Here is a 23724-nt window from a genome sequence, read left to right as displayed (position 1 = left end):
TTGCTAAATGATTAACAGAATGTGACAAGACGATGGCAACTTTGTTGAAATCCAATCTGCAATTGATTGTCTAGAAAGAGAAGCCATGTACCATAATAAAATACCTTCCCTGAGGTGATGGATGGCACACACACTCACGCTGAGTACTCTCGCTGTACAATTTGTTCCATGTAACAGTTTTCTGCGGGAGCTCTAGAAATATTTGTTTTGAATATATTTGTTTTGAGAAGCCTCTGAGACACTGCCCCATGTAAAGGGAGTAAAATAAATGCAAGTTGTTGTTGTTGTAATTTTGTATTGGTCAGCAAGTGTCTGATACATGGGCACCTTTTACAATGCAGCACACGCCCAGCACTGCATTGGAGTGTTAACAAACAACAACAACTTGCACTTATATAGCGCCCTCCACTCAGGCTAGCGTCTCAGAGCGCTTACACTATATAGGTTCCAAGTCCTGACATGAGGCTTGAACCCACAACCTTTTGGCTCAGTGATGAAAGTGCTACCGACTAAGCCAGGCTGACACACATATCAAATCAATAGGCAACAGTTGGAAAGCATTAGCAGAACTGTGTGCAGTCTGCCCAGAGCCCTGTATGGCCTGAGGATTGCTTCTGAATCAAGTGATAGCCAGGACCTGTTTGCCTTGTTTATTGTTGCTTTTCCTCTCCAAGGTCCTGGAATGAGTTGTTGCTTCTCAGCTTCGCTCCTTCCTCTCCCGTCACTCCCTTTCATGAACCCCTCCAATCGGGTTTCCGTGCCGCCCACAGCACAGATGCAGCCCTGGTCAAAGTGACCAATGACGTTCTGTCCATCTGTGACCAGGGCTCCCTCTGCCTCCTCGTCCTCCTTGACCTCTCTGCTGCCTTTGACACCGCCTCTCCTCACCTCAACCTTCATGGTTCTGTTCTGGACTGGTTTAGCAACAACTACAAAATTACACGTGTAAAGCACCTTTCATGTCAGGAGGACGTCCCAAGGCGCTGGACAGAGTTTCAGACCCCAGCTGAAGGTTGGGATCAGGAGGGGAAGGAGGGCAATTGAAGCACAGTTGAAGAGGAGGGTCGTGAGATGGGTCTTGAAGGTGGCGAGGGAGGGGGCGAGGTGGAGGGATTGTGGAATGGCGTTCCAGAGGGTGGGGCAGAGTGGCTGAAGGCCCGCCCGCCAATGGTGGGCGAGGCGGGGAATGTGAAGCAGGCGGGAGCCCTCTAAGCGGAGCGGATGGAGTGGGTAGGTGAGTTTGCATAGGTAAGGGGAGCAAGGCCATGGAGGGCTTTGAAAGTGGATGAGAGCTAACTTTGTCCAGTTGAACGTCAACAAGACCAAGGCGTCCCGGCATCGCCTCCTCACCTCACGCACTGACAGCATCACATCCATGGATGCACACTCGATCTCGCTGAGCCTGTCCGGAACCTTGATGACTTGGTTGACCCTCAACTGTCCTTCAAACTCTACATCCAGTGCTCCTCCAGCAAAGCCAATTCCCTACCCACTCCCTGTATCCTCTTGAAAAGACCTGCAGCATTAGGACATTTGTACAGCTCGTGCCATGAAGGGAAGAAAGAGAGCAAACCAGAAGGATTGTGATTGTCTCATAAAAAGATTTATTACTTTTTTTGCCTAAATGCACAAGGCAAGGTACAGTACTGTATAAAAAGAACTCCTTAATATACACTTTACATGAGATACACCAGTAAGAGCTTTCATTTGACTTATCAAGAAACCAATCCAACGCAGCAACAAAAATAATATGTTGTAAACGTCTACACTTCAAGTACCGGTGACGCTGTCAGTTTGACGCACAGCTACATTCACGGAGGGGACAGGACAGGGAGGAGATGGTCTGGAAACTATACAACAGTACATGAGCAACACAAGCAGCCTTCCCCTCTGTGCTGACTGATGGAGAATAACACAGGGAAAGCCATTAAGGGACGGGACAAGCACAAATCTAAAGTTTTTAGTGAATTCCCAATTGTGTGTCTATCTGGTAGTGAGCGCTGCAGGGACACACATTCTGGAAACATTACAACTAGGAAGCCATCGCTGCAGGAACAATCTGAAGAGTGGATAGTAATTCTAACCTTAACTAGTTTCCTTGAGTTTGTTGCACCTTAAGGAAGGACAAGTAAACACGATGCGTTTTTTCCCAGAGACTGTCCTGCTCTCAGTACTGAGACCCAGCAGCCCTCTATGAGCTGAGGTAAATCAGACCATTGGTCCTGGTGCTTGCATTGACCTGGAGCCAAATGACTGGAGCGACAGAGAGACAGACTGACACCAAATCCTTGTCCACCGATCAGCTGCTGGTCAAGCTCTTCAGATCTTACATGACCATCCTCTGCCCCAGGGCACAGTCTCTGCCTGGGGCAATCAACAAAAGCAATAACTTGGCAGCAGGCAAAATCTGAAATAAAGATATACTTAAGGGAATCAGAGTTTGGCACAACTGTGCACTTCTTGTTTCAACCGTGTGAAACAGGACATTCTCCTGGTAAAGGCGGGTATTGTGGGCAGCAGGTCTCATGGCTTCGGCCTGTAAACTAGAGCCCAGCCTGAATCTCTGCTCAGCCTCACTCTAACTCCCCACATCCCCAGTAGCTGCCAGGCCCCGCACATGGCAGTCCTCGAGGGCAGACCATAACTCAATAGGGTTTTTTTGACCAGCCGGGTGTCAGACACGCGTGGAAACCCATCACCGTTGCTTAAAGAGTCTCCAAAGCAAGCTGCGAACTCCATGCATCCCAGCTACACATGGCAATCCCAGAGATAGATTGTTGGGGAACAGATTAAAAGCCCCCACCTCTGGTTTCCGTTCTGCTGTGGGGATAGGAGAGGGAGGAGACCACACGCCCGACCTCAAGTGGAAGTGTTGAAATGGGAGGCAGTGAAATGGAATCTGGGTGGGAAGTGCATCAGGTTCAGTATGAACATTTCAATGAGCTTAATGGTGTGTGAGGGTGTCTGAGGTGATATCAGTCTGTCCCTGTCTCACTACAGCAGTATTGCCCCAGATGTACATCTGTTCTAATTGGAGGACAGGAATCTAGCTTGTGTGTTCCTAACGGTAATCAGCTAATCCCACACACAGCGCCGAGCAAGTGTGAGTGCAGGAACAGTGAGCACAGCCGACATACAGCCTAGTGACCATTTGTGCTAATTCATTGCAAGCTCCGATGGTCAACTGCAGCTCCCGCAACAATCCACTCTTTTTTCCACTTCACACATAAGAGCCTCTCTCTTAACAGTTCTCTCCACTGAACACTAAGGTTAGTTGGAAGCCTCACAAAGTCGGCAGAACGTGCACTTTGTGAGTTTTAATATAAAAGATTCCATTGTAAATGGTAATGAACCAGGGAGCTGGGTGACTCAGCTGCTCGCTTCACATGTTGCGTTTGCATGTTGACATTTGTATTCCTAACCAAAGCCAGTACAGGACAGGACAGGACAGGACAGGACGGGGGTCAAAGGAGATCGACAGCTTTATCACAAGTACTGAAACAATGATTCATTGGCGCAGGAACCAGCACTTCAAAATCAGCACAGAACCATCACATAATGGGACATCATGACAATATGAGCACTATCCATGGGATTGGTACAGTGAAGATGAAGCTGCCTGAAACATCAGCTGTACAATAGGAGTGAAGTGAGGTCAGGCACGAGGAGTATTTACAAAGGGATGTGGGAGGACATTACTGGAATTCTACCTGTGTTTAAAATTAATAGGAAGGGAAATGTGTGTCCAGAGTCCACTAGCACCACAGGACTCAGTGGCCTACCCTAACAGCAGGCTTCAACAAACAGAGGCAAAAGATGTTTATTACCATGTTTGAACTATTTCATCAGGAAAGCTCCAGAAACCAAAATCTGCTACTTTTTTTTAAGAAAAAACATGTTACAATATTTTCTCTGTACAATATTTACAGAAGATAGCAGACGGTAGGAAGAACTGAGTGCTAACTGAGGGGTACAGTAGCGCTGGCAGAAGGTGACATGCGTGGGCAGTGATGGGCAGCGGAGGTCTCTGGGAAAGGACAAATACAAGTGGACAAATGTTTAATTCTAAAAATGACACGATTATGCCAAAGTCAGGAGCAAACACCAATGATCCAACAAGACAAACCATCTACCTTCCGTTTACAAAATACATGCCAGGCGGGGCTGAGCTACATGACAGCTCGGCGGCTAATGGTGAAGACCTCACCAATGCTTTAATATCAAACATGGGAGCTCCACTGCTTCCTCGGCCCATCACTGTGTGTCTGACACCAGCCGCACTTCAGCTAGAAAGGACACAAGATTATACTCAAACCTACTAAGAATTTCACCACGAGCCTGCTTGGGAGACGGGTCAAATAGACCAAATGGAGCATTGTAAACCTATCATGTGATTAATGAGGAAAGTGAGATTCCAAACTGACTCACTCTACACTCTGTTACATGGAGAAACACGAGTCCAAGTCCAACCTTCAGAGATAAGAATGGAGGTTGGTGCAGTGAGGAGGTTGGTGGTGCAGTGAGGGGTTGGTGCAGTGAGGAGGTTGGTACAGTGAGGAGGCTGGTGGTGCAGCGAGGGGGTTGGTGCAGTGAGGGGGTTGGTGCAGCGAGGAGGTTGGTGCAGTGAGGAGGTTGGTGCAGTGAGGGGGTTGGTGCAGTGAGGAGGTTGGTACAGTGAGGAGGCTGGTGGTGCAGCGAGGGGGTTGGTGCAGTGAGGGGGTTGGTGCAGCGAGGAGGTTGGTGCAGTGAGGAGGTTGGTGCAGTGAGGAGGTTGGTGCAGTGAGGGGGTTGGTGCAGTGAGGGGGTTGGTGCAGCGAGGAGGTTGGTGCAGTGAGGAGGTTGGTGCAGTGAGGAGGTTGGTGCAGTGAGGAGGTTGGTGCAGTGAGGGGGTTGGTGCAGTGAGGAGGTTGGTGCAGTGAGGAGGTTGGTGCAGCGAGGAGGTTGGTGCAGCGAGGGGGTTGGTGCAGCGAGGGGGTTGGTGCAGCGAGGAGGTTGGTGCAGCGAGGAGGTTGGTGCAGTGAGGAGGTTGGTGCAGTGAGCGAGAAGGTTGGTGCAGCGAGGAGGTTGGTGCAGCGAGGAGGTTGGTGCAGCGAGGAGGTTGGTGCAGTGAGAAGATTGCAGTGAGGACGTTGGTACAGTGAGGGGGTTGGTGCAGTGAGGGGGTTGGTGCAGTGAGGGGGTTGGTGCAGTGAGGGGGTTAGTGCAGTGAGGAGGTTGGTACAGTGAGGAGGTTGGTGCAGTGAGGAGGTTGGTACAGTGAGGAGGCTGGTGGTACAGTGAGGGGGTTGGTACAGTGAGGGGGTTGGTGCAGTGAGGAGGTTGGTGCAGTGAGGAGGTTGGTGCAGCGAGGGGGTTGGTGCAGCGAGGAGGTTGGTGCAGCGAGGGGGTTGGTGCAGCGAGGGGGTTGGTGCAGCGAGGAGGTTGGTGCAGCGAGGAGGTTGGTGCAGCGAGGAGGTTGGTGCAGCGAGGAGGTTGGTGCAGCGAGGAGGTTGGTGCAGCGAGGAGGTTGGTGCAGCGAGGAGGTTGGTGCAGCGAGGAGGTTGGTGCAGCGAGGAGGTTGGTGCAGCGAGGAGGTGCAGCGAGGGGGTTGGTGCAGCGAGGAGGTTGGTGCAGCGAGGAGGTTGGTGCAGCGAGGAGGTTGGTGCAGCGAGGAGGTTGGTGCAGCGAGGAGGTTGGTGCAGCGAGGAGGTTGGTGCAGCGAGGAGGTTGGTGCAGCGAGGAGGTTGGTGCAGCGAGGAGGTTGGTGCAGCGAGGAGGTTGGTGCAGCGAGGGGGTTGGTGCAGCGAGGGGGTTGGTGCAGCGAGGGGGTTGGTGCAGCGAGGAGGTTGGTGCAGCGAGGAGGTTGGTGCAGCGAGGAGGTTGGTGCAGGGAGGAGGTGCAGCGAGGGGGTTGGTGCAGCGAGGAGGTTGGTGCAGGGAGGAGGTGCAGCGAGGGGGTTGGTGCAGCGAGGGGGTTGGTGCAGCGAGGAGGTTGGTGCAGCGAGGAGGTTGGTGCAGCGAGGAGGTTGGTGCAGCGAGGAGGTTGGTGCAGCGAGGAGGTTGGTGCAGCGAGGAGGTTGGTGCAGTGAGGAGGTTCTGCTGAGGTCTGTATTCTCTGGAGAGTTATGGGTTAGAGTTAGGCCTGCACTCCCTCAGCCCAGCACTGCCCATCAGCTTCAGTGGGATAAGGTGGGACGCAATGACTATATTCTAAATAACAAACTCCCATCTCCGAGTTTCATTCCATCGCTCAGGTTAAACAAAATCAGGAACTGAGTGTAACTGGTTACGGGTGGGATCTAATCAAAGAATGCAGGTGTTTCTCTTACATAAAATAGGAGATTACTGGGAGCAAATTACCGTCTGTCATCCAACTGAAGGGTTCACATAGTTTACATATAGGGATACCTAGGAGACAGTCTGACTGGGGAGTCCAGGTGACAGACTAAAGTAAAGTGAAGCTGAGGTGATTTCTAAGTGTTATCAGAATCCTGAGTTTTGAGCACTCGCTCCCAAATCACTGGTGTAATATTGGCCTTTATTTATAATCTACTGTTTGTACTTCACACAGGCAGCAGCGATGTCCCCAAACTACAGGTGAACCACTGGAAGCTTGTCTCAGCAGGTGCTGGGATGGAACAAGCAGGAGACAGGGAACTCTGTGTGGCTTAACGAGACAGGCCAGTCACTGAGATACCGAGCCAGACGCTAAGACACAGCATCATTTAGAAAAGCTGACAAGCAATCAATATCAGAGTTGAAGGTCTGTCTGTTGGATCTATAAGTGCCTTTTTTCAGTCTGAAGTTTAGAAGTGCTCAGAACAAGCCTGATGCTTGACGTGTTTCACATCACTGATGAAATAAGCTGTGCTGCACCAGGTGGAGGGTTTTTCTGTAAGTTTTTCCAGCAGAAACCAACCTGTAATGGGGTGCATGACAAGGCCAGAACTCATCTGCCAGACCCCCTTTCGCTAAGGTATAACCCCTCAAATACTGGGGTATTTGAGCCTCTGGTGTGTGCAGATCTCTCACTCTTTCTCTCCAACCAATGTAAATGTTAGATTCACAATTAGTTAAGGACTCTGTGGGTTCAGCTGATTAGAAATTTCAACCCAGTCCAGGTTCCTTAAGGACCATGTGAGGAAAGAAGGTAGAGTAGTCCTGCCATCATCCGACTCAATGTCTTCAACAACCCCAGCAAAGCAGTGACAGTGAACTCCACAATACTAATATCATCAATCTGGGAAAGGCTGTTTTGACAGGAGCGGATGCAGATTAGGGAATAGTCTACAACATATCTACACCGTGAGGAAGGCAGGCTGAGGACATTCCTGCAAATAGCCACCAAGACACATATATAATACAGGTACCAGATCTCCATTATAAACATCAGAGTCCGACAGGAGAAACTTTCCCACAGTCTGCCCGACTTCATGGCAGGAACCCGGAACACCATTGAACTGATGTCTAAGAAAATGCAGCTTCCTCATGTGATCCAGTCACATGTATCTGAATGAAGTGATCCCATTCTTTCACTCCCTGAAAGAGAAAGTACAGAGTGTGAGTGAGCAGTGAGACGCTTTTATACAAGTACAGAAGTCATCGATCCCCACAATGGCTGCACTTCAATAATCTTTAAAGAGTTCTGACGAAAGATCATCAATCTGAAACATTAACTCACTTTCCTCTCTCCATAGATGCTGCCTGACCTGCTGAGTGTTCCCAGCCACTTCTGTTTTTATATCTTAAATATCTTTGTCAGCAGCTGTTTGGTCTGTTTTCTCTCTCTCTGATCTGGGACATTTCACACTGAGCCACACTGAGCCATCTGATACCACATGGTATTCACCACCTGAGACACATGCATAAAATGCAAAGTGACTGAGGTCAATCTGACCGGATGTTTTGCCCACTAATGTATGGAACTCACTACCCCAAAGGGCTGTTGACGCTCAGTCCTTGAACATACTCAAGACTGAGAGATAGATTTCTTATTGCAAAAGGGATTAAGGGATATGGGGATAAGGCAGCGTCAGGTTATTAGCTGGAGTTAGATTAGAAGATCAGCCATGATTGAATGGCGGGGCAGGCTCGAAGGGCCGAATGGCCTACTCCTGCTCCTACATGTTATGCTATGTACAACAGAAGAACTGGGTCAAATTGTGGAATTGCCCACAACGACTGTGAGTGTCTCTCTGTGACAATGAGCAATGAGTAGAGAAGAGATTGGAAGGTCAACCACAGATCTGCCAGTAAAAGGGGTGGATAATCGGTGAGTATTCTACCAACTGTGCAATAAAACCAGTGAAAAATATTAGTAAAAAGAGTAAAAGAAGATTGTCCTCACCATTCTCACCTTCTGGCCGGCGGGAACAGGTTGGATGCTGAGGCCTGAGCGGCAGCCTGTTGGCTTGCAACAAGGGCTGGAGAGGAGAGACCTGGCGGGGTGGAGAGACACAGCATTAACACAGACGAAGGAGACATTTGCTTTTCCAAAATCTATCAAATTTATCTTGTGCCTTTCCTCAGGTCTGGGCAGCTCCCCATACCTCAAGCACATATCTGTGCTGGACACTGACAAGCTTCATACTGATAACAGCATTCCCATAACCCTGGACAAGTGCACATCTCTCCAGTTACTACTTACACATCACCATCCAAAATACACAGCTCTTGCCAATGTGTCATTGATGGGAGTTGTGTGTGGGGATCATTAACAAAACACACTGCACACATGTGGAAGTTTATACAATGTCCTACATTAAGTGGAATTGACACAGAAGGTATTCTAATATTAGGTGAGAGGAGTGAGGCAGCGGATGGGGGTGGGGGGAAGTGAGGCAGGGGATGGGGTAGGGGGAAGTGAGGCAGGGGATGGGGGTGTGGGGAGAGGGTGGAGTGAGGCAACGGATGGGGGGTGGGAAGGTGGAGTGAGGCAGCGGATGGGGGGGGGGGGGAGAGTGAGGCATGGGATGGAAGGCGGAGTGAGGCAGGGGATGGGGGGGGAGTGAGGCAAGGGATTGGGGGGTGGGGAGTGAGGCAGGGGATGGGGTTGCGGAGTGAGGCAGGGGATTGGGGGGGGCGGAGTGAGGCAGGGGATGTTGGGGGGGGGAAGTGAGGCAGGGGATGTGGGGGGGCAGTGAGGCAAGGGATGGGGGGTGGGGAGTGAGGCAGGGGATGGGGGGGTGGGGAGTGAGGCAGGGGATGGTGGGGTGGGGAGTGAGGCAGGGGATGTGGGGGGAGTGAAACGCTTATGCTGATTATTTCTACAGGTTGGGTTAATGGAAGAAGAAATGTGAATGTTTGTGTCTGATGATGTTCATGCTAAGTGTTGTCTCTCAGTTGACACGTCGTGTTACCTGCTGCTCAGTCTTACCTGTTGCATACGGGAGCTCATACTGCCCTGGCAGCAATGGATACCCCATCCCCATGTGGTGATGAGAGGGAAGCTGTCGCTGGGATGGTGATGAGCGGGGACGGTCCTTATCAAGCTCTCTCTCACCTCGTTCATGAGGAAGCTTCTCACTCATCTACATGTACACAAGAAGGTAGATATTTACAGCCTCAACTCTCACTGCTTAAGTGATCAGCCATTCCCCAGCACCACTGACACTGTGAAGCAGGTGAGGGGCCCAGGCATCATTTCATACACACACATCACCAAACCTGGAACAGCTAAGAGAACACGAGGAGCAGCAAATGGTGACTGAGGGGAGAGAGAGAGAAGGGGTGGGTGGGGAGGGAGAGAGAGAGAAGGGAGGAGAGTGTTCATAGTTCTAATTGGCTAAATTGTCACAAATAACTACAAATTGTTTTTATATAAGTGTCCTTTCTGCAGGTAGCATCATGGAGCGAGCGCTTAACAGCGGTGTGGCTTGACATTGAACCGGAAGGTGTGTTGTGGGGGAGGTGACCAAAGGCACAGTCAAAGAGGAAAGTCTAAAGGTGTGATTTGAAGACGGGCAGAGAGGGGGCAAGATGGATGGATTCATGAAAAAAGTTCCAGAGAATCAGGGCAGTGGCTGAAAGCAGGGCCGCCAACTGTGGAGCGGAGGGGACGAGGAATGTGCAGAAGACCTGAATCAGCTGAGCGAAGGCAGTGGGTAAGAGGATGGGATGTGAGCAGATCAGAGAGGTAGGGTTGTCAAAGTCACAAACAACGTCCTCTCTATCTGTGACCAGGGCTCCCTCTGCCTCCTCATCCTCCTGGATCTCTCTGCCGCGTTTGACACAGTTGACCACACCATCCTCCTCCATTGCCTCTCCTCCCTCATCCACCTTAGTGGGACCGCACTCATATGGTTCGAGTTCTACTTAACCAACCGCCTCCATTTCATCTCAGCAAATGGTTTCTCCTCCCGCCCTCGCCCGGTCACCCCAGGGCTCCATCCTTGGTCTCTTCTTTTCCTTATCTATATACTCCCTCTGGGTGATGTCACCCACAGACATCGGGTAAACTTCCACATGTGTGCAGGTGACACACAAATCTACTTTGCCTCCAGCACCAACTCCAGGTTCCCCCGATGTTCTATCAGCTTGTCTGGCATACATCAGGGCCTGGATGAGAGTAAACTTCCTGCAGCTGAATATGGACAAGACGGAAGCCATACTCCTTGGGTCCTGTCAACGACTTCACTCCTGCAGATCTGAACTCCCCAACCTCCCTGGGCTCTCATACTTACCAAACCAGTGCGCAATCTAGGCATCCGGTTCGACCCACAGCTGTCCTTCCTCCCCCACATCCACTGCCTGACCAGGACCGCCTTCCTCCACCTCCGACCTTACTTTACCCCAAATGCAGCCGAAACCCTGGTGCATGCGTTTGTTACTCCAACTCACTCCTCGCCGGTCTCCCCAGCTCCACAAGATCAGCTCATTCAGACTTTGCCGCCCGCACACTGACCTGAACCAAACTCCCTACCCACATCTCACCAGTTCTGGCCCAGGCTCCACTGGCTCCCCATCACCAAACAGATCGACTTCAAGATCCTCACACTCATGTTCAAATCCAATCACTCCCTGGCACCTCCCTACCTCTCCGACCCTCTCACTCCCCAATCCACCACCCAAGGCTTCTGATCGACTGGAACCAGCCTCCGGCTTGTCCCTCGGAACCCCCCACCCCACCATCAGTGGTCGCGCTTTCAGCCGCCACACCCTTCAATCCCTTCGCCTTGCCCCCTCTCTCCCCCTTTTCAAGTCCCGCCTGAAAACTTTCCTCTTCAACCATGCTTATGGCCACCTACCCACTCCCCCCCGGCTCGTAGTCAGGCTCCGCCATAGTTAAGCGCTCTGAGATGCTACCCCGCGTGGAGGGTGCTATATAAGTGCAAGTCGTTGTGTCAGGGCATTAAGAGATTTGAACGTGAGAATCTTGAAATCAATTCGATCTGCAGCAGGGAGCCAGTGGAGCCATGAAGACATGGGCGGAAGAGTTTTGAATCATTTGGAATTTGTCAATAATGGAGCTGGGGAGGCAGGCGAGAAGAGCATTGGAAATATCGAGGTGCGAAGTGATGAAAGCATGAATGAGAATTTCAGCAGCATTTGAAGTAAGATAGGGTCGAAGGTGGGTGATGCAATGGAGGTGGAGGTGGAAAGAGGCGGTCCTGGTCAGTAACCGGAGACGTGGAAGGACATCTGTGGATTAAACCTGACGCCGAGGTTGCATACAGGTTTGGCATATCTGAGGGATAGGCCGGGGAGGTTAAGGAGTTTAGAACCGTGGGTGAAAAGATGTTGAGGAGCATGGCTTCTCTCTTGTCCATGTTCAGCTGAGAGAATTGTCACTCCTCCATGCCCTGATGTCCAGACAAGCAGGCCATCAGAATATTGGTAGAACTGAGGTTGTGACTAGAGGAGAAAAATAGATCTGGTGGACATCTGCATATATGTGGAAGTCAACCCTGTGACTGAGAATGACATCACCGAGAGGGAGCGTGTAAATGAGAAAAAGGAGGGGCTGAGAATAGAGACTTGGGATAGGCAGGAGGAGAAACCATCAGAAGAGGCAAAATGATGGCGATGGCTCATGTAATAATAATAGTAATAATAATCCTTGCATTTGATATAGTGCTTTTCATGTCTTCGAGACGTTTCAAAGCGCTTCACAGAATATATTGTGAAGTGAATTGACTGTATTTTTTTGTGTGCGAAATGTGGCAGACAATTGCGCACAGCAATGTCCCACAAACAGCCATGGTTTGAAGTGACCAATTTATTATTGTTTTTTTGCTTGAGGGATTATTATTACAAGCAATGTAGAGGACACTTGGTGCTAAATTATTCCATCAGTACTTATGCAGAACTAAATATAGTAATTTCCTCCAAATCAATGATGGGTAATATAGTCATGTCTGAAAGAATAACAGTAAAACAAGCAACGTTTCCAAATGAATGACTGGGAAGAAACATGTCTCAGAGTTGTGTAACAGGTATTGATTTCTCAATATAATATTTTCTGTCTGACTGTGGATGCTACAATTTGTATTACTATTTCACTTGCCTATCGTATGTAGTAATGTAGGACTTGAACCAGGAGATGACAATCTCATTGAGGCGGGTGAGGGAGGAGAGGCGGATGAGAGAGGAAAGGCAGATGAGAGAGGAGAGGCGGTTGTGGAGGATGGCATGAGCAACTCACTCAGCCTAGTAGCAAACTCTAATATCTCAAACTCTAATCACCATCACGCTACAGAATCCAAGGTGAGTTAATGTTTCAGGTTGATGACGAAAGGTCATTTTCCTCTCTCTCTCTCTCTCTCTCGAAATGCTCCCTGACCTGCTTCTCAGCGACTTGTGTTTTTATTTCAGATTTCCAGCATCTGCAGTATTTTGCCTTTTACCAACAATTAAATAAATATTGGTTCAACCTAAAAGTCAACACTGTCTTTATTTTACATTTCTAGAATATCTTGTCACCGCAAAACATTAGACCCAGACATAGTTGAAGCCTTCTTAAAATTGTACATCATCTGAAGTGGAGGGAGGATATGGCTTTACACTGAAGTGGGAGGAAATAACAGGGTGTCATTAGGTCACGAACACGGGCTGAGCTCTAATAGGCTCTGTGCTAGTGTGCTCTGTCTCCACCCAGCCAGGTGTGGCCCAGTCTACTCACCGTTGGTGACCTGCTCTTGTACTGGCTGGCGTGCTGCTGCAGGATGTCCAGGGCTATGGATTCTGAGCTTGATTTGTTGCTGACACCAGGACTACCTCGGGCTCGCTCGCCATCCTCGTGCCCTGGGACCTTACTCGCATAAGGTGAGAATGAGAAACTGGAAGACAGGTATGACCCTGAAAAGAAAAAATCATAAATCAGGACATAGCAGCAACAACATGTGTCATAATATGGGAGGGAGGGAGGGACTATTTGGGTTTAACAGTCAGTGCTGATTTAAAGGAACCATAAGCATAAGGCTGTATCATTAATGCCCTGTGCCTTCCTTGATCAGAAGATATTTTCAACAACGATTGTACTTATACAAAGCCTTTTATGCAGGGTTTAACAATGAGTTTGACCCTGAGCCAGGGAGAGAAGGGAGGTGATCTTCTCTCAGCCAAAGAGGAAAGTCTTCAGGTGTGTTCTGAAGACGGGCAAAGAGGGGACAAGGCAGAGGGCTTCAGGCAGCGAGTTCCATAGGGTTGGGGGTAGTGGCTGAAATCTGCTGTTGATGGAGAGGAGGGGACAAGGGACAAGCAGAAGGTCAGAGCCAGCCGAGCGAAGGAGGCAGATAGTGGAGTGTGAACAGGTCTGAGAGGTAGGGAGTTGTCAGGGTGTGAAGTGATTTGTAGGCGAGTGTGACGATTTTGAAATTGATCTGTTCTGCATTAGGGAGCCAGTGGAACCTGACGAGGACTGGGGTGATGGGGTGATCCAGCACTTTTAGGAGAATTGTCTGTGCTTTAAAATATAACACACAGGATTTTTTTAAAAAACTGTATTGCATCAGCTTTCCAGAATCGATAACCTTCTGTTTCCCTGCGGCTGACCCTTCAGATTTGAGGTTAAATCTGTCTCATGACCTGCAATACCACGTCCCCCACCGGATTCTGGGTGAGGAGCTCAGCACTGGGCAGGCAGGCTGACAGCCCTTACACACACATGTGCTCTCATACTATTTCACAAGCACATTGTGCAACACAATTTAAAGCTTTCAGAATATTCACCCTCTTCTCCACTCTTGGCTCTTGTACCCAAAACCAAACCCTAGACAAGGTAGTCTGAAGAATTCCTGGCTTTGCAGTACTCAATCAACCGATGATCCCAATGAGTATTTTCAAGCACCAAAATACCATCAACAACAAAATGACATTTATAGAGCACCTTTCACGTTAGGAGGACGTCCCAAAGTGTTGAACAGTCAGGTGTCGGGGCCCAAGCATGGGGGAGGGGTGGGGTAGGGGTGAGGGAAGGCAGAGAGGTGGGAGGGAGACCAAAAGCACGGTTGAAGAGAAGGGTCTTGAGACCAGCCTTGAAGGAGGTGAGGGAGGAAGCGAGGCCAAGGGACCGTGGGATGGAGTTCCAGAGTGTGGGGGCAGAGAGGCTGAAAGCCCGGCCACCGATGGTAGGGCTGGTCAGATGGGAGACATGGAGCAGACCGGAGCCTGATGAGCCGAGGGAGCGGACAAGTTGGTAGGGAGTCAGCAGGTCAGAGAGGTAGGAGGGGGCGATGCCATGGATGGCCTTAAAGGTGAGGAAGAGGATCTTGAACTCGATCCTCTGGGGGATGGGGAGCCAGTGGAGTTGGGCGAGGGTGGGAGTGATGGGGTCGGGCGAGGGTGGGAGTGATGGGGTCGGGCGAGGGTGGGAGTGATGGGGTCGCGGAGCCTGGTGCGTGAGAGTACACGAGCTGCAGAGTTTTGGATGATCTGCAGAGTGTGAAGGGAAGAGTTGGGAAGGCCGATGAGGAGGGAGTTTCCATAATTGAGCCTTGAGGTAACGAATGTGTGGGTGAGGGTTTGGGGGCCTGAGGGGTGAGGCAGTGGCGGAGTCTGGCAATGTTGTGGAGGTGGTGGTAGGCAGTGCTGGCACGGACGTGGGGGAGAAAGGACAGTTCAAGATCAAACAAGACCCCCAGGTTCCTGACTGGCTTAGTGAGGTTGAGTGTGCAGCCGTGGAGGCTGATGCTGCCAGCGCCCGAGGTGCGGAGGCGTTGGCGCGAGCCAATCAGGAGGGCCTCGGTCTTGCTGATGTTGAATTGGACAAAATTGGCCCTTGTCCAGGACATGATGTTGGACAGGCAGTCGGTCAGGACCCCAGTCCTGGAGTTCAGGGTGGAGGCAGAGAGGTAGAGTTGGGTGTCATCCACATGCTTGTGGAACTTTACCCAATGTCTGTGGATGACACCAAGGGGGAGCATGTAGAGGGTGAAGAGGAGGGGACCGAGGGCAGAGTCCTCAGGTACACCGCGCGAGTCAGTGCAGGGGCTGGAGGAGAAGCCTCGATGAAGTGGAGGCGATGTAAAAGGTAGGACCTCAACCAATCAAGGACAGAACCTTGAAGGTTGAGGTGGGAGGAGAGGCAGTGGAGGAGGATTGAATGGTCCACGGTGTCAAAGGCGGCGGAGAGGTTGAGGAGGACGAGGAGGCAGAGGGAGCCCTGGTCACACATGGTTGGGATGTCATTTGTGACCTTGACCAGAGCAGTTTCTGTACTGTGGGCAGCACAGAAACCCGATTGGAGGGGTTCATGGAGGGAGTGGGAGGAGAGAAAAGAGCCAAGCTGAAAGGCAACGGCTCTCTCAAGGACCTTGGATAGGAAGGGGAGATTTGAGATGGGCCAATAGCTAAATAGCTGTGATGGGTCGAGGGAAGGTTTCTTCAAGGTGGGGGTGATAGTGGCTGTTTTGAGGGGGAAAGGAACAGTGCCAGATAACAGGGAGAGGTTAATGATGTCGGTGAGTAGTGGGGCAAGGAGGTGGAGCTGGGATTTAAGGAGCGGGGTGGGGATGGGGTCGAGGGAGCAGGTGGTGGACATCATGGAGGTTACCGTGTTGAAGACAGAGGAGGGGGTGACAGATTCAACAGTGTGGAAGGATGAGTAATTGTCGGATGGGTAATTGTGTGGGGTGGGGGTAGGGAGGGGTTGGAAGTTGGGAGGGCAGTGGCAGCTGAGCGGATTCCCTCGATTTTGGACTTGAGGAAGTCCAGCATTTTCTCGCAGTGAGAGTCAGAGGAAAGTATCTGCGAGGCGTGTCGGGGACAGTGGAGGAGCCGGTTGGTGGTGGAGAACAGGAGCCTGGGATTGCCTTTCGCCTCCAGGATTAACCTGGAATAGAAGGATGATTTGGCTGAGGCGAGAGCGGAGCGGTAGGTTTTGATGAGGTCCAGCCAGATGTGGCGGTGGACCGTTAGCCAGATTTGAGCCAAGTGTGTTCGGCAGTCCACACCTGGCTCTTAAGCGAGCGGAGGTGACTGGTGAACCAGAGTGAAAATCGGGAATAGGAGGCAGTTCGGGGGTGAGGGGGGCAAGGACGTCGAGGGTGGTGGAGAGGGTGCTGTGGAGAAGAGTGAGTGTAGCGAATGGGTTGTTGCGAGAGGTGGGCCAGAGGGGGAGGAGATCAGAGGATTCCAGAGCAGCAGAGAGGGATTGTGGGGAGACCTTCTTCCATGGGCGGTAGAAGATGTTGGTAGGTTTGGAGGCAGTGGGGAGTGGGACATGGTAGTTGAGGGAGATGAAATGGTGGTCAGAGATTGTCTTGTTAGTGATGGCGACATCCAAGACGCTGAGGGCCCGGGTGATCACCTGGTCGAGCGGGTGACCGTGGGTGTGGGTAGCAGAGTGGATGTGGAGGGAGAGGTTGAGAGAGGAGAGGAGAGAGAAGTCTGAGGAGATGGAGCAGGAGGGGGTGAAGTGGAGGTTAAAATTGCCACTTAATCCACTTGATTAAAATCGATGGTTAAAATCAGAGGCTGAAATCGCCACTACCATCCACTTAAATGGCTCTTGGTCTCCACAGCACTCAACACCTCCAACAAAAAAGTTGCCAAATTGTTTTGCTGACCTTGCTAATTTTTCAGTACGTGGTGTGTGTATTAACTTTATAAATATCTTCATTCACCTACAAAATACACAGTCACTCCACTTTACATTAAGAAATAATAATAATCCTTGCATTTGATACAGGACCTTAACATATCTTCTTGACGTCTCAAAGCGTTTCACAGAATATACTGTGAAGTGAATTGACTGGATGTTTTGTGGATGAAATTAATTCCTGTGAAGCACTTTAAGATATCAAATTATACAGTCAATTCACTTTACAGTATATTCTGTGAAGTGTTTGAGACGCCTCGAAGACATGACAAGACGCTGTATCAAGTGCAAGATGACTACTATTTGGATGTTGTACGACAGCTGGTGCCTTTACCTGGGTAATTTTGCATCATCATCGGAGTGACCCCTCTGAATCCCGGATGAGCAGATTCGTAAGGCTTGCCGTACGGATAGCCGTGGACATATGGCATGTAGGATGGGTGCTGAGCGAGGGGAGAGGACACGGCAATATGAAGGCCTGATCTGGGATCCTTCCCAATAGATCGACACTCGTCTGAAGAGGCTGAGCGGGCCTCGGAGCACATGCTGTCTTTGCTTTCCTCTTTAACTGCTATCTCCTTGTTTCTTATCCGGGACAAGCTTTCTTCTTTAAGTTTTCGGTCACGTTCTGATTCCTTCCATCGCTCCTCCTCCAGCTTCTGCTGCTCCGTGTACTTGTTAGGATAGACGTACGACCACAGCCGGTTTTCAGACTCCTACAGAATACAACCCTGAGTTACTGGAAACTTTACAGGCAGCACCACAATCACCACTGAATGTTGTTCACCTCCAACCCCAAGACATTGGAAACAAACTTTTGTCAACTTCCAGGAGCTCCTCAAGGCACTCCTTCCCCCCCCACCATACACAGCACCAGCCGAAACCATCAGACATTGCTTTATATCCTGGGAAAGTTAAATTGTACATTCCCAGAAACTCAAACCAGTGTTCAAGTGTCAGCGTAGATCAGCATACGCCAGTGACAGAGAGGATTTACACCAGACAGCACCAGGGAGGTTAAGTGGCATTATCATCAATATAACTGGGGAAGGCTGAATGGGGAGTGTGGGAGGAATCAGGTTAGCAAGTCGGAAATAATAACTAAACTCCATAACCTCACTCTGTGACAGCTCACACTGATAAACAACAAGAACAACAACAACAACAAGATTCCATTTATAGAGCGCCTTTCACGTCGGGAGGACATCCCAGGGCGCTGTACAGTTGGGTCAAGACCCGAGCATTGGGGGGAAATGGTCAGGGTGAGGGGAGGGAAGGGAGGGGGCGAGGAGGGGGTAGAGAGTCGAGAGCGGAGCTGAAGGCTGAAGGTCAAAGAGAAAGGTCTTGAGACCGGCCTTGAAGGAGGAAAGGGAGGAAGCGGCGAAGGCACTGGGGGATGGAGTTCCAGAGCCTCGGGGCTGAGAGGCTGAAGGCCCGGCCACCGATGGTAGGGCGGTTGGGGCGGGGGATGTGGAGCAGACTGGAGCCAGAGGAACGGAGGGTATCGGCAGGTAGGTAGGGGGATAGTGGGTCGGAGAGGTAGGAGGGACCGAGGCCGTGAATGGCCGTGTAGGTGAGGATGAGGATCTTGAATTCGATCCTCTGGGGGATGGGGAGCCAGTGGAGGCGAGCGAGGGTGAGGGCGAGGGCGAGGGCGAGGGTGGGAGTGATGTGGTCTCGGTGTCTGGTGCGGGACAGTACACGAGCTGCAGAGTTCTGAATGACCTGCAGTGTGGAGGGAGGCCCGGGAAGGCCGACGAGGAGAGAGTTCCCATAGTCCAGCCTTGAGGTGATAAAGGTGTGGACCAGAGTTTCGGCCGCGTGAGGGGTGAGGTAGTGCCGTAGTCTGGCGATGTTCCGGAGGTGATGGAAGGCGGTGCCAGTTGTGGTGCGGATGTGAGGGAGAAAGGACAACTCAGGGTCGGGGGGGAACCCCGAGGTTCCTGATGGCTTTGAGAGGTGGAGAGTGCGGAGCTGATGCTGTCAGCGCCTGAGGTGCGGAGGCGCTAACCTGAGCCAATCAGGAGGGCCTCAGTTTTGCGCACGTTGAGCTGAAGAAAGTTGTCTCTCGTCCAGGACTCAATGTCGGACAGACAGCTGTCAGGACATCGGGGGTCGTGGAGTTGAGGGTAGAGGAGGAAAGGTAGAGTTGGGTGTTATCCGCATACATGTGGGAGTTAACCCCATGTCTGCGGATGATGTCACCACAGGGGGAGCATATAGAGGGTGAAGAGGAGGGGACCGAGGACAGAGCCCTGAGGGACACCACATGAGACAGTGCGGGGGCTGGAGGAAAAGCCGTTTGTGGAAACAAAATGAAGATAGTGGGAGAGGTACGACCTAAACCACTCAAGGACAGGGCCTTGAAGGTTGAGGTGGGAGGACAAGCGGTGGAGGAGGATAGTGTGGTCGACCGTATCGAATGCTGCCGATAGGTCGAGGAGGACGAGGAGGCAGAGGGAGCCCTGGTCACAGATGGTCAGGATGTCATTGGTGACCTTGACCAGGGCAGTTTCTGTGCTATGGGCAGCACGGAAACCCGACTGAAGGGGTTCGAATAATGCAAATAACATGGAATAACATGGAAAACAAATTCAATGTAGAAATCTCATTGCACAAAGAAATTCTTTCAAAGTCGATAGACACGTACGCCGATGATATATCTACTGATACAGAGTGTGGTTTAAACCCCCTGGAAGGGCTATGTGGGCTGCCTCTCACCTCTCCATTAATGCATTTGCTGGCATCTTGAAAATCCCCATAGTGATGATGAAAAATTAAAATCACTGCCCTGTCCCGGCAGATGATATCATGTGCTGCAGTACTGAGAAAATGAGCTTGGATGAGGTTTTATCTCTATCGTTTGATATAAATACAAAAAAGATAAGATTACACACCATTGGTGTGGAAGTTAGGATCTTCAAACCATAATTCTACATAGCAAGAATATTTGTTGTCTGGGAAATGTTCATAGTGGTAACATTTCCTTTACGAACAGGATCACATTTTTTCCTTTCCATGCTATTAAAGTGCTTCCAACATAGTGTTCCTGCATTTACCTTCCACTATACCTGCCCAAAAGGACAGCCGAGGAAAATGCACTGAGACGGCAGCACCAACAGGGAATCACCAACCTCAGGCACATACATTGATGCTGAGTGAGCAAAAGGTTAGAACGCTGGCAGGCGGCACAGAACAGAAACCTCAAAGAGAGACATGTGAAAGACGTAATACCATCTGCTGAACGTGACCACAGTTGGAAGATCAGTTTAAGTCCAACACTTTTATTCTGTCTGTCAGTCTTAGTATCATAGAATTATACAGCACAAAAGGAGGCCATTCGGCCCATCATGACTGTGCTGACTCTTTAAAAAGAGCTATTCAAATCAACCCCACTCCCCCACTCTCCCCATAGCCCTAATCAACCCCACTCCCCCACTCTCCCCATACCCCTGGTCAACCCCAGTCCCCCCATAGCCCTAATCAACCCCACTCCCCCACTCTCCCCATAGCCCTAATCAACCCCACTCCCCCACTCTCCCCATACCCCTGGTCAACCCCAGTCCCCCCATAGCCCTAATCAACCCCACTCCCCCACTCTCCCCATAGCCCTAATCAACCCCACTCCCCCACTCTCCCCATAGCCCTAATCAACCCCACTCCCCCACTCTCCCCATAGCTCTGATCAATCCCACTCCCCCACTCTCCCCATAGCCCTAATCAACCCCACTCTCCCCATAGCCCTGATCAACCCCACTCCCCCACTCTCTCCCCATAGCCCTGATCAACCCCACTCCCCCACTCTCTCCCAATAGCCCTGATCAACCCCAATCCCCCACTCTCTCCCCATAGCCCTGATCAACCCCACTCCCCCACTCTCTCCCCATAGCCCTGATCAACCCCACTCCCCCGCTCTCTCCCCATAGCCCTGATCAACCCCACTCCCCCGCTCTCTCCCCATAGCCCTGATCAACCCCACTCCCCCGCGCTCTCCCCATAGCCCTGATCAACCCCAATCCCCCACTCTCTCCCCATAGCCCTGATCAACCCCACTTCCCCGCTCTCTCCCCATAGCCCTGATCAACCCCACTCCCCCGCGCTCTCCCCATAGCCCTGATCAACCCCACTCCCCCACTCTCTCCCCATAGCCCTGATCAACCCCACTCCCCCGCTCTCTCCCCATAGCCCTGATCAACCCCACTCCCCCGCGCTCTCCCCATAGCCCTGATCAACCCCACTCCCCCACTCTCTCCCCATAGCCCTGATCACCCCCACTCCCCCACTCTCTCTCCATAGCCCTGATCAACCCCACTCCCCCGCGCTCTCCCCATAGCCCTGATCAACCCCACTCCCCCACTCTCTCCCCATAGCCTTGATCAACCCCACCCCCCGCGCTCTCCCCATAGCCCTGATCAACCCCACTCCCCCCCGCGCTCTCCCCATAGCCCTGCAAACTTGTTTCCCCTAATAATTATCTAGTTCTCTTTTAAAAGTTGTTATCGAATCGGCTTCCACCAGCCTTTCAGGCAATGCATTCCAGATCCCAACATCTCACTGTGTGAAAACATTTCTCTTCACCTCCCCCTTTTTTTAAAAAACTATTTTAAATCAGGTCCTCGGGTTACCGACCCACCCGCCAGTGGGAATAGTTTATTTGTCTTCACTCGAATCCCCTCATAATTTGGAAAACTTCTATTAAAAGAAATTTAAATGAAAAGCGCTATATCAAATGCAAGGATTATTATTATTATTAAGTCTCTGCTCCAAGGAGAATAATCCCAGCTTCTCTCGCCTCTCATGATAACTGAAGTCCCTCATTCCTGGTACCATCCTGGTCAATCTCTTTGGCACCCTCTCCAATGCCTTGACATCCTTCCTAAAGTGTGGGGCCCAGAACTGAGCACAGTCTCGAGCTGAGGCCTAACCAGTGTTTATAAAGGTTCATCATTATAACAGTCATTTGGTAAAAAAAAGTAAGCTGCATTTGGAAGACTCCACACAATCACATATATTTGTGGAGTCCTGTAGCTCAGTAGTTAGAGCACTCGCCTCACAAGTGAGAGGACCTGGGTTCTCAGGCAGGGGGAAACGTTGGGCAAGTTTCCTTACTCCACACACACGCCTCTGTTTACCAGCAGTAAGTAGGAACACGGTTGTTAGTTGATTGGCAGATCACTTTTCCAGGGGCAATAATCCCTTCAAAATAAATAAAATAATAATTTGGTCACTCAATCCACGACTGTTTGTGTGATGCTGCTGTGTGCATTTGGCTGTCACGTTCTGCCCCAAAATATAGAGTCAATTCACTTCACCCTCTCGAAGATGTGATAAGGATTATTATTATATACTCTATTGTAATACTTAAAACTTTTAAAAAGGACATAGGCGCAAGTCAGGGATGGGTGAGAACGTAGTAAAGAGAACTCTCCTCTATTCCAAAATCAGAGGCTAATGTATTCAGCTTTGTGCCGTATGGCAGCTGAGGGGGTTGCTTAGGAGCTGCTGAACCAAAGCCAAGGCAGTGCTCAAGGAAACAGCTGGCCTTGCTGACCTGGACAGATAAAGTAGGTGGTCTTATACCAATGTCTCTGAGTACTATCAGAATACTCCTGGCTCAGTCCATCTGATATTCTGGAGGATCAGGGATCAGACGAAGTGATAAATAAGCCACTACACCAAGGTAATGGCCAATGGTTCAAAGTTCCAACCTGGTTCTCTCAGTGAAAGATTCTGTGTCTATCAGGTTCATCTACATGTGTTCTCATCTCTGAGAAATTAAATTCACCAAATGCCTCTGTGAAAGATTCACTGTCTCCTCGCTGTGTTCGTTCGTTCGGTCGGTCGGTCAACAGAGGTTTTCTGCAGGGCCTCTACATCTAATCAAATCACGGTAGGCACACAGTGTTGGGGGCCTGATATATACAACAACAACAACAACTTGGATTTATATAGCGCCCTCCACTCCATATATTAAGATCCTGATTTGCTCTTATCCTCTCCGAGTTCGTTAGATAGAAACAAAGCACAACAAAGTGCTCCAACAAAGCACATTCGCGTGAAACTTTGCTCAGGTAAGTGACGATGGAAAGAGGAATATATAATATACAAGGTTCATCTGATATTTCTACTTCATCCACTATTGCACAAGTGATTTCAAGCCTATAGTTCACTTCAAGGTTTCGTTACAGATTATACAGGAGTAATGAAGCAGGTTGCTCAGTGCCAGGCACTCTAGCCGGATAGGCACAATGGGCCGAATGGCCTCCTCCTGTGCTATAATATTCTATGATTCTAATTTCCTCTCCCTGCCCTCAAAGCTTTGATAGAGGATGGTGCAATTTGGGTCAGCAACCCCTGGTCCTCAGTCAAGAACTGTTCCTTAGGTGAGATGCTGAACCAAGATCACATTCTGGTGATCCAGGTGAGCATTAAAAATCTCTCGTTCATTCATCCCTTGTGCTCACTCAGGATTCTCTGTATGTGTGTCTGTGTCCGTGGGAACTATTTTTCGCTCAAACTAGACTTTATGCGTGTGCAAAAGAAGAATTGGAGTGGCTAGAAGTTGAGGTGTAGAAGCATATGTGCTGAAAACAGCAGGTGCTGTAGTTCTAAAGTTGTAAACTGGATTGTAAAGTAGGAGCATGGTAAAGATGCTTGTTCTTAACTTCATTTCCTGGGCAGGAAGTAACGTCAAGGCAGGCATCTTGA

The 23724-nt window shown here is 50.4% G+C and overlaps 2 protein-coding genes across 8 annotated transcripts in view; both read right to left on the bottom strand.

The window, feature by feature from the left end:
• Window positions 1-1581: 1581 nt before the first annotated feature.
• On the bottom strand, window positions 1582-7468 carry LOC121850593 (putative uncharacterized protein ENSP00000383309). The gene is made up of 3 exons (XM_042343149.1): window positions 7349-7468; window positions 6339-6352; window positions 1582-6093 (listed from the first exon to the last, which is right to left on the bottom strand). The coding sequence occupies exons 1-3, from the start codon at window positions 7466-7468 to the stop codon at window positions 4473-4475; spliced, it is 1755 nt and encodes a 584-aa protein (XP_042199083.1). The 3' UTR covers window positions 1582-4472.
• The window catches only part of LOC103188203 (zinc finger protein 609), a 126372-nt gene continuing 104229 nt past the window's right edge, over window positions 1582-23724 (bottom strand). For 5 of the 7 annotated variants that reach the window (XM_042343000.1, XM_042343005.1, XM_042343001.1 and 2 more), the window contains 5 exons: window positions 17351-17732; window positions 13099-13274; window positions 9355-9508; window positions 8335-8416; window positions 1582-7517 (listed from right to left, as the gene is read on the bottom strand). In XM_042343000.1, the coding sequence (XP_042198934.1) occupies window positions 7511-7517; window positions 8335-8416; window positions 9355-9508; window positions 13099-13274; window positions 17351-17732 (801 nt within the window). In that variant the 3' untranslated portion in view covers window positions 1582-7510. Of the gene's footprint in view, window positions 7518-8325; window positions 8417-9354; window positions 9509-13098; window positions 13275-17350; window positions 17733-23724 lie in introns of all 7 variants that reach the window. The other 2 variants (XM_042343004.1, XM_042343006.1) reach the window with 1 other exon arrangement.

The sequence above is a fragment of the Callorhinchus milii genome, unplaced genomic scaffold (genome assembly GCF_018977255.1).
Source record: "Callorhinchus milii isolate IMCB2004 unplaced genomic scaffold, IMCB_Cmil_1.0 Scaffold22, whole genome shotgun sequence".
Taxonomy (NCBI): Eukaryota; Metazoa; Chordata; class Chondrichthyes; order Chimaeriformes; family Callorhinchidae; genus Callorhinchus; species Callorhinchus milii.
Note: the sequence above shows the minus strand (reverse complement) of the source record. Positions and strands in the feature narration are given on the sequence as shown.